This window comes from Ctenocephalides felis, unplaced genomic scaffold (assembly GCF_003426905.1).
Source record: "Ctenocephalides felis isolate EL2017-DRISC unplaced genomic scaffold, ASM342690v1 CF-g0.4_SCAFFOLD_01170, whole genome shotgun sequence".
NCBI classification, from domain to species: Eukaryota; Metazoa; Arthropoda; class Insecta; order Siphonaptera; family Pulicidae; genus Ctenocephalides; species Ctenocephalides felis.
The window spans coordinates 78,337,625-78,351,579 of record NW_020537324.1 but is presented as its reverse complement, the minus strand read 5'-3'; the positions used below and the strand labels follow the sequence as shown (position 1 = coordinate 78,351,579).

Genomic DNA, 13,955 nt, shown 5'->3' with positions numbered 1-13,955 from the left:
AATTGAATGTTTTTTCAATTATTCAAATTGCTTTCATCCGTGTTTCCCAAAATCGTCGACGAAAATTTGTATCCGACCACCCACACACACCCACACATACATCAATTTTCTCCAAGGTATGCCAACATATTCAGAAACCTCTGAAACGTGAGATATATAAAAAAATTTCATTTTCATGATTTTTTTGCGATTACTTACCCTATGGAAAGTTAATTATAAATAAATCAATTTAATATCTCCAGAACATAACAATCGTCATTTCATTTCGAATCAAATTCCAAAAAAAAATAGTTGCCAAATTTACACAAAATTGAAAAAGTGCTCCCGCATAGTCACAGTCTAAACGCATTTGCAAATAATTCTGTGCGACATTTTCACTTATACTGTGCTCAGCTTGGCGGCATTTTCACATTTTTCAATATTTTCACAAAATTGGAAAAGTGCTCCAGTACACAAACAGTCTAAATGCAATTGGGTAAACATTTGTACGAGAGTGGCAGTTAGACTGTGCTTAGCTTGGGTGATTTTTTGAATTTTTAATCCAAAATTACAAAAAAATTTTTTGAAAAAAAAATTAGAAACAAAAATTTTTTTTTTCCAAAATCAATTATTTTGTTGAAAAAAGCAGAAAGTTCTTTCAATCATCTAAATCGGACGCTTAGTTCTCTCAAAACAGCCATTTTTTTAAATTTAGCTCTGTATCTCCGAAACCTCTGGGCCTACCTTTGCCAAAAACTAATCAGCACATCTCCCTATCAATAGGAATCGAATGTTTTTTAAACCATTCAAATCGGTTGATCCGTGCGCCCGAAAACGTGGACGAAAAAACGCGGACATACAAAACACACACACACACACACATCCATTTTTTCTGAGGTATGCCAAAATGTTCAGAAACCTTCAAAACGTCGAGAAATGTAAAAATTTTTGATTTCGATTTTTGGACGATTACTATAACTTACCCTACGGGAAGTTAATAAACCGATTTGCTGATTTTAATTTTTTTCGACGTTTCAAGCCATTCTGAATTGAAAAAAGCAAAATTTGGCCTTTCGTCGACGTTTTTCTCAAAAAGCGCTTGCATGAATTAAAAAAATTTAAAAACCTTTCGTTGTAGCTAAATAAGGACTTGTTCGTTCGTACAACGATCGGCAAAGCCGTTTTTTTATAAAAGTGCAAAATTGGAAATGACAGACACGTTACAAAATTTCAAAAATTCGCCTCGACAATATGGAAAGTTGCTAAATCTGAATGCAACTTGCCTGAAGGCAAAATAGGCATATAAGGTTCCATCTATCTATTATCCAAGGGGGCCCCCGGAAATTGTTATTTCAAGTGTTCAAAGTATTTTTTCTATGAGCAGCTACGATAACAAAATATCGAGTCATCCCCTTCCGCGTTTCTTTTGTGGTAGAAATAATTTTATATTTTTGTTTAGGATTTATTTGAAAATAAATAATAAAATTGCACGCGTATATTCGAAGGTTGTTGAAATATAATAGAAGACAATATGTAAAAGTAAAAAATTATGTAACTTTTAGGTATTTGAAATATAAATGGTTTGGTTTTGTGACTAATTTTATTATAACGTTAGTTGGTGGAATTTTTGAAGATATGATTTTATACCTAAGATAAATTTTATTATGGAGAATCTTAGTCGTGAAGAGATCTAAGATGTTGAAATATATTTTTTTGCTTTCACTAAAAACTTGCTAAGTTTTCTAAAAAGACTTGTAATAAAATACGTAATTGTAGTGCGTTCTAAAGGCGCGTTTTATAATTCCAAATTCAAAAAAAAAAAAATTATAATTTACCACTTTTCGTAAAACTCAAAGTTTATTGAAATTTTGTAAACTTAAATTTATAAAAAATAAATATTTGTTTAAGCAAGGTCTTAAAAAAAAAAACTTATTATGTAATTAATTCCAGATTTTTAAGATATAATTTTTTTTTGAATTACCTAATAAGTTGTTTATTAATTAACTTCCCATAGGGTATGTTATAGTAATGGGCCGTATATCAAAAATAAAATTTTTTACATATCTTCACGTTTCAGAAGTTTCTGAACATTTTGGCGTACTCAAAAAAATGGATGTGTGTGTATGTGTTGAGACAATTTTGAATCGAAGTTTTCGGGCACACGGTTCACCCGATTTGAATGATTCGATTCCTATTGATAGGAAGATGTGCTAATTAGTTTTTGGCAAAGGCAAGTCTAGCCGTTACGGAGATACAGAGCAAAGAGTGCAGAAAATAGAAATCGAGTTTTTGAGAGAACGTAGTATCCGATTTGAATGATATGAAAAGCATTCAATTTGTAAGTGATGATTAGTTTTTGGGCAAAGGCAGGTCCAGTCGTTTCGGAGATACAGAGCTAAATGTTAAAAAATGGCAGTTTTGAGAGAACTAAACGTCAGATTTGAATGATTCAAAAAACTTTCAGCTTGTTTTGACAAAACAATTGCTTTTGGAGGAAAATATTTAAATTTTTTTTACCAAATATTTTTTTGTGTATATTGAAAATAATTCAGATTATAATTTTAATTTTGACTAAAGTTTTTCATATACTTTAAATAAGTAATTTCAACTTTGCAATTCATTTTATATAATTCTTGTAAATATACAATGTTACAATATTTATAATAATCTATTTGAAAACATTTAATATTCTTCGAATATTTCGTTACAGTACGGGAAGTTTCAGCAATTTGCCTTAAGGCACGATGCCATACACCACTAGTTATGTTTTTTATTAATCTAAATATTATCTAATTAATAATAATAATGATAATTTGAGAGACTCCTATTTAATTGAATGCATGTAGAAATAAATATGCATTTAGTTTTTCAATTTCTCATTAGTATGTAAAACTCTAAAAATTTTAATCAAATAAAATAATGATTTATAAATGTAAAAATGTTTTAAACTTTTTTGTAAAATAATAAACCTAATAATTAAATTGATAAAGAAATAGTTTCGGAAACTTGTACTTCAATCCAAAATTTCTTGTCATTAATTATTGAAGTTTGATTTAATTAAATTAGGAAACAAATATAGAAATTTCAGAGCATTTTTGGACAACATGAAGTATGCATATATTTTCAAACAATTTGCAACGGATAATTTAATGCATTTTCGACAATTTACAAGCTTTTCTGACCATATACATCATCATTTTTGTAAAATTTCCCAAAATTTTTAGACAACTTACAAATTAAAACTTCTGGAGTTTCTGGAGATTATCTGAAAACGTTATAAATTCCCAAAAATATTATAGATTGTTAGAAAATGTTGCAAATAGTCTGAAAATTGTGCTAGTTGTCTTAAAAGACTTTCTTCTAAAGAACTTAAAAAGATTCTAAATATCGAAACGGATATAATATTAAGTGACCCGGGTTTAAAAGCATGATTTGTACCATATTTAGATCTTTTGTCCTGCATGGTCCCGGTATTTTCAAAAATTAACAGAAGAATTAACAAAAATTATGAAAACAAACGAACAAGTGCTATTTTTTTTTAAATATTTATGAATAAAATCGAATAGAATATTATACAAGGCCCAACAGCGCGAAAAATATATAAATCCATATAATTTAAATATCATAGATGAAAAAGTATGACGTATAATCGAACAAAAAAGTTCTTACTAAAAGTCCGCAATTATTATAAAAAAAAGATTTATATAAAAAAACTGTTATTATTTTACCGGATTAGCATAACCAAAAATTTACTTAGAAAAATATGGTCACCTTAATACATAGAAGAAATTATGCATCAATTAGTTTCAGTCTGTACACTTCGAAAATGTGAATATGCAAATGTTTATTATCAATTTACATATTATATAAATAATTGCAAGTATTCAAAATATCTATACAATTTCATTATTATTATTCAACTTTAGTGATAAAATTTTAAAAACAAACCAAATGTTGAGAATTCCTTGTATGCAAATTCAAATTTCCTACACAAGATGGTCTTAATGGCACTCTTGTACGACACCACGTGGGTTCTTTCATGTCTTGTCAAAAATAATTTTAAAAAATAATTTTATTTAACATTCAACAACAGCTCCAGTAATAACTAATCAGTCAATAATCACACTTAAACCAAAATTTCATTTACCATGAATAAAAATTTACAATTCGTGCTATGTGCAAGTGGCATCTTCGTGTTCTTTTTCTACCAAGGAATTTTGATGGAGAAAATAACTCGAGGACATTATGGCGACGAAGTGAATGAAAATGGTGAAGCCGGTGAAACTTTTAAATTTGCCCTGACTTTAGTTTTTATCCAGTGCGTTGTTAATTACATATTTGCCAAGTTTATTCTATTTGTGACCCCTCGGGATGAAGATAGGACCCCTGACACTTTGTATGCGGGTGCTTCTTTGACTTATTTAGGGGCCATGGTGACTTCCACGATGGCCCTTCAGTGGGTCTCGTATCCTACACAGGTAATAAAAGATACATGATAAATATTTATTTCTGTTTAATACGTTTTTGTAATTAACACTAATTTGTGTTTTTTTATTACAGGTTATCGGAAAGGCGGCCAAGCCGATTCCTGTGATGCTCTTAGGAGTTCTCATAGGGCGCAAGAAATATAAAAAGTTTAAATATTTTTGTGTGGTTTTGATCGTGGCAGGAATGCTTTGTTTATGTACAAGGATAATGAATCAAGTGTGTATATAAAAATAGAAATATATATATATATATATATATATAATTAAATTAACAATTTTCCAAAGGAGTATTTTATATTAATCCTATTTGCTAATTTTCGAAGTTTCCGAATACAAGTCTTTTCTTTATAATTAAAGTCGCATCCCTAATTAAATTAATCACGTGAGGTTTGTAGGAGGGTATTGACAAAAAATCACCCAATAAGGCAAATTGCTGGAACTTCCTGTACCGTAATTAAACATTCGAGGAATGAAAGTTCCTCAATAATTAATCACAATGATTTCAAATAGATTATAAATACATACTGTGAACTTATAAGTGCTTTTTAAATATGGTGACGAGCGTATTCTACAAACAATTTATGTGTGTTTACTAGAAATTTCTTTATTTTTTTTTAAATTTGATTTTGTTGATAATTTTAAAAAATTTCCAAAGCTTAGTAAATTTTTTAGGATTTTTGGAAAAAGTCATTTTTTTCTTTTAATTATTTGAGAATTTGGGAATTTTTAAAAGTATCCGATTTATTTTTAAATTTTGAAACATTCTCAAATTTTTGTAAGAAATCATTTTTTTTTAAATTCATATTTTTTGAATTTTCTCGAAATTTAGATTTTTTTTAAAATAATGAAAAATATATTTTTCGAAATTTTTTTGGAAATATTGAATTTTTTTAAAAATTTTCGAAAGTACGAAATTTTTTGTAAAACCAGTTCTTGCACACCGCCTACACAAGCAAGATTTTTTGAATTAATCTAATCGGATGATCCGTTCTCTCAAAACTACATCACCATTTTTACACCCTTTGCGCTCCATACCTTCGAAACAGCTAGAAGTGCCTTTTGCAAAAACGCCTTGCTATCGATTTATTTATACAAGGATAATGAATCAAGTATGTATATATAATTAATATATTAATTTTCCGAAGTTTGTGTTTACCAGAAAATCCGATTTGCTTATATTATGTTTCTTAGTCGTTTGACGCCAAAATTGAACTAGTGGTGTATGGCATCGTGCCTTAAGGCAAATTGCTGGAACTTCCCGTACCGTAATAAAATATTCGAGAAATTTTAAACGTTTTCATACAGATTATTATAAATAAATACTATAACATTTTCAAATATTTATAAGAATTATATAAACTGAATTGAAATGTTAAAACTATTTATTTATTTTATTAATAAATTATTATTTATTTTTAAAAAAAACTCGATTTCTATTTTCTGCAATATTTGCTCCGTATCTCCGTAACGGCTGGACTTGCCTTTGCCAAAAAATAATCAGCACATCTTTCTGTCAATAGGAATCGAATGTTAAAATCGGTTGATCCGTGCGCCCGAAAGCGTGGACGAATAATTGAAACCATACATACATACACACACACACATCCATTTTTAGGTATGCCAAAATATTCAGAAACCTTTGAAATGTAAAGATATGCAAATATTTTCTTTTTCGATTTACTGCGATGACTATATCTATATAATATAACTTTCAAATTTCAAAATTTGAAAACATTTTTTTCCAAAAAGTGTTTTTCTCAATTTTTATCCAAAATTTCAAATTTCTCAAAAATCTGATTTTTTCAAAGTTTTAAAAAAAAATTCTTTTTTAAAAAAAATAAATTTGGCACGGCAAGTTCCAGAAATTTGCCTTAAGGGGTACAATGCCACACGATTATTTTTGGTAAAGGTCGGCCGAGCAGTTTTTTCATCAATAGTAGATTTTTGCACAAGTATGTTTAATATAACAACAAAGACTATAATTAAGGTGTTTTGGTGGGGTACTAAGATCGAATCCCGGTCGAGTACTGTATATAAAAATAAATTGATACATACTCGAAAAATTGTGCTTAAAAATAAAATAAGAAGAGGAATTAAAAAAAGCTGTAAGTGCCCAGATGCACTAGTTTACTAAAACGATAATATTATACAAATAATGTTTTCTAACAAAATATATTACATCATATGTACAAGTTTTTTCTCCCAAACGTGGAGCAAAAAATTTCGCAGTTTTTGTCTAATTGTAAAGAAACTCGGTTTTAGAAACGGCTCGACCGATCCTATAACAAATTTTTGTTTTGCTTGTAAGGTTTTAAAAATAGTATATCTGGTTTAGAAAAAAAATCATCGATTTTGCAAATTTTTGAGTCAAACGATTCAAAATAACTTGAAACCTTGAAAACATGATATCAAATAATCTATCTCCCTGTTATTAATTTTTATATTTTAATGAGTTTATATATTGATATTATTAGTTTATTTTGATTCGATTTAAAGAACGAATGACTTGTAATTGCTTTTTTACGAGTTCATTCAAATCGAATAAGATCTAATTAGAATCAGGCTTAAAAGAACATGATTAGAATGATTCATTTTTTTATTTGAATTGGATAGTCACTAGAATATATAATTAATTTATTTGATTGAATATTTACTCAATTGATTTTTTATAGGCAATAGTAGTTCCACTAACAAATTTGGCATAGGCGAGATACTACTTTTGTTCTCGTTACTGATGGACGGCATACTAGGAGCTCTGCAGGTATTTTTCTATTATAATATATATATATATATATATATATATATATATATATATATATATATACTAGTAAACCCGACGAACTCTGTTTTGCCACCAGATGGTTTCGTGAGAAAGATGAAGATTTTTTTTGTTTGTTTTATATTTGAAAAGGAAATATTTCATTTTATTACACAACAGTAATGAATTTATTTCGATTACGAAAATTAAGTGTTTTTTAGTTGAACTTTTATAAGTAAATGAAAGTGAATCCGCAAAATATCCGTTTCATTGAAGTGCTCTTTGGTAAACCACATTTTTTGTTCTGTGGTCTGACGTTAACACAAACAAAGCGGATGGTTTTCCAACTCGTGAACAGGCAACGTATAACTGCCCATGTGAAAAACAATGATTTTCTAAATAATCTATTTGAAATTTATCCCGCAAACACTAAGCGATTGGCCTTGCGACATGTTATTGCGAACGCAAGGCGAACTGGAAATTGCAATCGTTTGAAGTCAAACGAAAGAAAAGTCGGAATCATTGGTATGTCACCAAATCTCCAGAAATTTTTGATTCAATGGTGAAATTCAGTGCGTGTACATCATTATTCCTTGCGGCAAGGATTGCTCGTTGACTTATTTGCAAGCATAATTCTGATAATTCTCACTAATGTCATTACTCGAATTTTTAATGACGAATGCAAAATTATCTAAATCGGTTCGTGCGTTCTGGAGTTAAATCGTCAGGAAGGAAAACCCGACTTATTTTTATATATATGTAGATATAAACTAAATATATATTTATGTTTTAGGATTTGATAAGAGACTACAAACCACCAAATGTACTCAAAACAAGCACTGAAGAACACACACCACCCTCAGGCCTAAATATGATGTTAGCAATAAACGGCTGGTCCGCAAATTACTTGGCCTTAATTCTACTTTTTATTAGCGAAGGCAAAGACTTCATTAGATTTTCTGTTTGTTATCCGTACGTTTTACAACAACTGGCTATATTGGCTGTAACTGGAGCTGTTGGACAACTATTTATTTATATTATTGTAAGTACTCATATATATATATATATATATATATATATATTTGTAAAATAACAATTGCTATAAGTATGAATTATTTTGTAGATATCCAAGTTTGGTCCTTTATCATGTTCAATTGTAACAACGACCAGGAAGTTTTTTACGGTTTTGTTCTCTGTGATATTTTTTGCAAATCCTATTAACACAAGGCAGTGGGTCGGAGCTGCTGTAGTCTTTACAGGTAAGATAAAAAACTTTGTTATTATTAATAATAATTATATTATTATTAATGTTTTATGATTTTGCATAAGGTTTGTTTCTGGATATCATTTATGGAAAAGTGAGTTTTAATAAATGTCGCAGCGGTTATAAACAGTTGAGTGATGATTGATAGATTTTAAACTAAATTTATAAACAACAGTATTGTTAAGTGTTGATTGTTTAAATGTTTTTTATTAGAATAAAATTTTATAACATTCAAATTTTGACGTTTTTTGAAATTTTTACATATCTTAACGTTTGAAAGGTTTCTGAACATTTTGGCATACCTTAGAAAACTTACATATGTATGTGTGTGTGGCGGATACAAATTTCGTCGACGATTTCGAGAACACGGAACAACCGATTTGAATAATTCAAAAACCATTCGATTCGTATTGATAAGGAGACGTGCTGATTAGTTTTTGGCAAAGGCAGGTCTAGCCGTTCCGAAGATACGGAGCAAAAAGTGCAAAAAATAGAAATCGAGTTTTTGAGAGAACTAAGCGTCCGATTTGAATAATTCAAAAAACTTAATAATATAATTTTATTTATTTTGGCCAATCGAAGAACCGTTCAAACAATATTTTATTCACAATAACCAATAAAGTAAATAATTTACAATTTTGACTTTGGTTGGACAAGATGGCGCCGCTCGTTACGTTGTTCACAACTGTCAGTTTTTGTTCGACTTTTACAAAAAACTGACTTTTGATAAATCGAGAAACTAAATTTATACACCGTGTTAATTGTTTAAATATTTTGTATCAAAAGAAAACTAATTTTTCTCACCAATAAAGTCAATAATTTACAATTTTGACTTTGGTTGGACAAGATGGCGCCATTCGTTACGTTGTTCACAACTGTCATTTTTTTGTATAGCATTTACAAAAAACTGACTTTTGATAAAACAAGAAACTAAATTTATACACCGTGTTAATTGTTTAAATATTTCGTATCAAAATAAAACAATATTTTATTCACAATACAGTTAATAATTTACAATTTCGACATTTTCTTGTATGCAAGATGGCGCCATTCGTTACGCTGTTCTCAACTGTCAGTTTTTGTTCGACTTTTACAAAAAACTGACTTTTGATAAAACGAGAAACTAAATTTATACACGTGATACATTGTTTGTATCAAAATAAAACAATATTTTATTAACAACAAAGTCAATAATTTACACTTTCGACATTTTTTTGTATACAAGATGGCGCTACTCGTTACGTTGTTCACAACTGTCAGTTTTTTGTATGACATTTACAAAAAACTGACTTGATGGAAGAAGAAACTAAATTTATACACCGTGTTAATTGTTTTAATATTTTGTATCAAAATAAAACAATATTTTATTCACAATACACTTAATAATTTACAATTTCGACATTTTCTTGTATGCAAGATGGCGCTACACGTTACGTTGTTCACAACTGTCATTTTTTTGTGTAACATTTACAAAAAACTGACTTTTGATAAAACAAGAAACTAAATTTATACGTCTGATACATTGTTTGTATCAAAATAAAACAATATTTTATTAACAACAAAGTCAATAATTTACACTTTTGACATTTTGATATATACAAGATGGCGCTACATGTTACCTCATCCCCAACTGTCAATTTTATATATGACGTTTACAAACTGACGTGTGTACATACGGTTGGTTTAAAAACAGCTAAATCAAAAATTGTGCAAATTTTGCACAATTTTATTGCAAAAATCATTTAGAGATACGTGTCCACTATCTCATCACATCTGTACAATGTTTAAATAGCAACACATAACATATTTATTGTATAAGATATGCTTTTGTACTTCATAACCTCAAAAAATATTTATACAAAAATCTATTGCAATTACTCAATATGAATGAAAACAGTAAATTCCTTTTCTACGCGGCCGGTATCTTTGTTTGTTATTTTTATTTCGGTATTTTACAAGAAAAAATAACAAGAGGTAAATACGGTGATGAGGTTAATGAAAAAGGTGAAAAGGGAGAAAAGTTCAAATGTGCTTTGGCCTTAGTGTTTGTACAGTGTGTGGTGAATTATGTGTTTGCGAAGGGGATTTTATATTTTAAACCGCAAGATGAAGATAGGACTCCTAAAGTTTATTATGCAAGCTCTGCTTTGACTTATTTGTTGGCTATGGTTAGCTCGAATATGGCTTTGCAGTGGGTACCTTATCCTACACAGGTAATAAAATAATAATACATACATACCTACATATATATATATATATATATATATATATATATGTCCAACTTATTTTTTACTAGGTGGTTGGAAAGGCAGCCAAACCCATCCCGGTGATGCTCTTAGGTGTCTTGATAGGTCACAAAAGTTATCCAATGTTTAGATATTTATGTGTGCTACTTATTGTAATAGGAGTTGTGTTATTTATGTACAAAGATAACAAATCAAGTAAGTTTCTCTTATAATAAAATTTAAGTGTTTGTGTTTGTTGATGATTATTTTTTTTGCAGGTGTTAATGTGGATAGTTCTTTTGGCATTGGAGAGTTACTGCTTGTTATGTCACTGTCGATGGATGGTTTGACGGGTGCTATACAGGTATACCAAAATACATTTTACTATATTTTTTATCATTTTATTTTATTTTATTATCATGTGTCTTCTTCTATTTAGGATCGAATGAGAGCCCACAAACCATCCACTTCAACAGCCCAATCCCACAAACCACCGTCCGCTGAAAAGATGATGGTAGCAACCAATGGTTGGTCTGCAACTTATATATCGGTTGCTTTATTACTAAGTGGCGAAGGAAGAGAGTTTTTAAGCTTTGCAGTGCGATATCCTTATATCGGGACACAATTGGCAGCTTTGGCCGTCACAGGAGCCTTGGGGCAACTTTTTATATTCATGATGGTAAATGGATAAAGGACTAATTAGATTTATAAGGAATTGGAATTTATAATATTGTTATTTTTTAGGTGTCTAAATTTGGTCCGTTAGCTTGTTCTGTTGTGACGACTACTAGGAAATTTTTTACAGTTTTGTTCTCTGTGATATTTCTTGCAAATCCTTTGATTGCCAGGCAGTGGTTTGGAGCTGTTTTGGTATTCACAGGTAAATATATTTATAAATAAATAAATATATATATAATTATATATATATATATATATATATATATATTTATATATATGTATCAAAATCAATAATGTATTTTTTCTAGGTTTGTTCCTTGATATGATATATGGAAAAAAGCCTTCACCAAAAATGAAACAACTATCCGTTGATAAGAATTAATTATACATAATTCTTAGACCAAGACATGTCGCATAGCACAAATTGACAATTATCACAATTTTAGTTAATTGCTTAATACAAATGTAATGTATAGCATATCGTAAGTCAATACAATATATTGCCATTTAATATATATATATATATATATATATATATATATATAGATATATATATATATATATATATATATATATATATATATATAATTACTTAAATATATTTAAATTATATAAGACAAGCCAATGATTGATTGATGTGTAAAGATTATTTTAAGTTATTTATTTATAAAATGAGAGAATATATAACAGTGACAGTACAGACAGGTTTTTCTACTCAATTTTAATCATTTAATATATATATATATATATATATTAATAAATGGTAGAATCTTCAATTTGTGAATAATTTGTAGAGTTTTGAACAAGAATCCGAAAAGTAATAAAAAACAAGAAAAAGTTTTTTAATAAACTGTTTGTTTAATTATTTATTTATTTACTGTCGACGTTTCGGAACTAGGTACGTTCATCTTCAGGACATCTGTCAAGAAACATGATAAGATTCAAGCAAACAATATGTTTAGGAAAAAGTACCCTAGTACAGCACTCTATTGAAAATGCCCACTCGTTTAACTTCATTCCAAAGATCTTATATCATGAAAATTACATCTTTAGGAGATTATGCGGAAAGTTGTCTTATTCTTATGAACGTTTCTAATAGTGTTAACATTAGATCAGATCACAACCTGTTACATGATTCTTATTTAAATTTTTTATACTTTTTGACAAACAATTAATATCGACTTCCATTTAAAATCAATAATTTAAGTACTTACATCTTCACATATAAATACAACACGCACACACATCCTTACAGTCTTCAAGTAGCGCACGTGTGAATTTGAATCAGTTCATTACAAACAGCCCATCTCATAATATTGAGAGAATAATATTGTTTGTTTCAAATAACAAACTTAAAATAAGGCATAACTTAAATTTTTATTTACAGAATTTGCCTATTTGGCTAAAAAGAAACTCATAAATTCATTTTTTCGATAAAATCTTTTTTAGTAAAAAAGTGCTAACGTATATTCAATCATACAGGTGATTAATTCAAATTTTTTCATTAACTTTTTTTTTCAAACTTTCAAAAAATTTTATTATTTTTAATATCCTGTTATATAATCCACTCATTTATTGTTATCATCTTCATTTTGATCATATTATCATATTTCTGTACATTATTATTTTTTCAACTAATTTATTAATTAAAAAATCCATTTTCTTTTCTTAAACATATTGTTTGCTCAAATCTCATCAAGATCATGTTTCTTGACAGATGTCCTGAAGATGGAACGTACCTAGTTCCGAAACGTCGACAGTAAATAAATAAATAAATAGTTTATTAAAAAAACTTTTTTTGTTTATTATGTATTCGTGTTTAAATTAACCCTTTCCACTCGGATGGCACCACTCCGGCGTCAAAATTCATATAAATCTCGGAATTCGCGAGTGGAAAGGGTTAAATATATTAAAGAAATCAGAAAATGCGAGACAAACTCGTGTAATATAAGATTTTACACATTTGTAAGTCGTAAATAACATGACTCTATACAGATCAGAGACTAGAACTCGCTTCGAATCCAACCAATACTGAATGCTACGATTGTGCAACTTTCCAATTGGCAAAAAATTATCTAAAATCTATAATAATAAACCGATTTTACTGTAATTTTTTGTAATTATATTCCAATTTAATAATTAATACGTAGAGCACATGTGAAAACTTGCTTCGTACTGATAACCAACGAGTAATAACTTGCCAATAGGCAAAAAAGTTTTCAATCATCTATAATAATTGACAGATTTTATTGCGGTTTTTTGTAAATGCATTTTTATTTTATGAATTTGAAAGCATTGGAGTTCATGGGCGTAAAGAAATTAGAAAATTTCCATATTAAGGACCACCCTGAGAACACTTTAATTAATATTTAAATACAATATATTGAAACCGTGAACAAAAATAAATAATTGCTTTATAAATTTTTATTGTAGTGATTTTTAACGGTTAGAACAATTTGTTCCCGTAGTTTTTTACCTGTAATATTCGAATCTTTGTATCCATTATCCCTTAATAATTCATTCGAGTGCATCAGGATGAGTCAGCAAAGTCATAAGAATAAAGG

At 28.7% G+C, this 13,955-nt stretch overlaps 2 protein-coding genes across 3 annotated transcripts; both read left to right on the top strand.

Annotated features, from left to right (window-relative positions):
* The first annotated feature begins 4,072 nt into the window (after positions 1-4,072).
* On the top strand, positions 4,073-8,663 carry LOC113367983 (solute carrier family 35 member B1 homolog). The gene is given in 7 exon segments (XM_026609547.1): positions 4,073-4,457; positions 4,540-4,648; positions 4,651-4,683; positions 7,139-7,227; positions 8,018-8,266; positions 8,348-8,483; positions 8,554-8,663. Coding segments are annotated over 7 exon segments (1,026 nt in total). The 5' UTR covers positions 4,073-4,127; the 3' UTR covers positions 8,634-8,663.
* A 1,490-nt stretch (positions 8,664-10,153) lies between these two features.
* Positions 10,154-11,871, top strand: LOC113366586 (solute carrier family 35 member B1 homolog). 2 transcript variants are annotated; one of them, XM_026608218.1, is made up of 7 exons: positions 10,154-10,435; positions 10,532-10,701; positions 10,785-10,929; positions 10,992-11,077; positions 11,153-11,392; positions 11,458-11,593; positions 11,700-11,871. In XM_026608218.1, the coding sequence occupies exons 1-7, from the start codon at positions 10,372-10,374 to the stop codon at positions 11,771-11,773; spliced, it is 915 nt and encodes a 304-aa protein (XP_026464003.1). In that variant the 5' UTR covers positions 10,154-10,371; the 3' UTR covers positions 11,774-11,871. The 2 variants fall into 2 exon arrangements, with proteins under 2 accessions (XP_026464003.1, XP_026464002.1); XM_026608217.1 differs by having other exon boundaries at positions 10,372-10,701; positions 11,700-11,869.
* Positions 11,872-13,955: the final 2,084 nt, after the last annotated feature.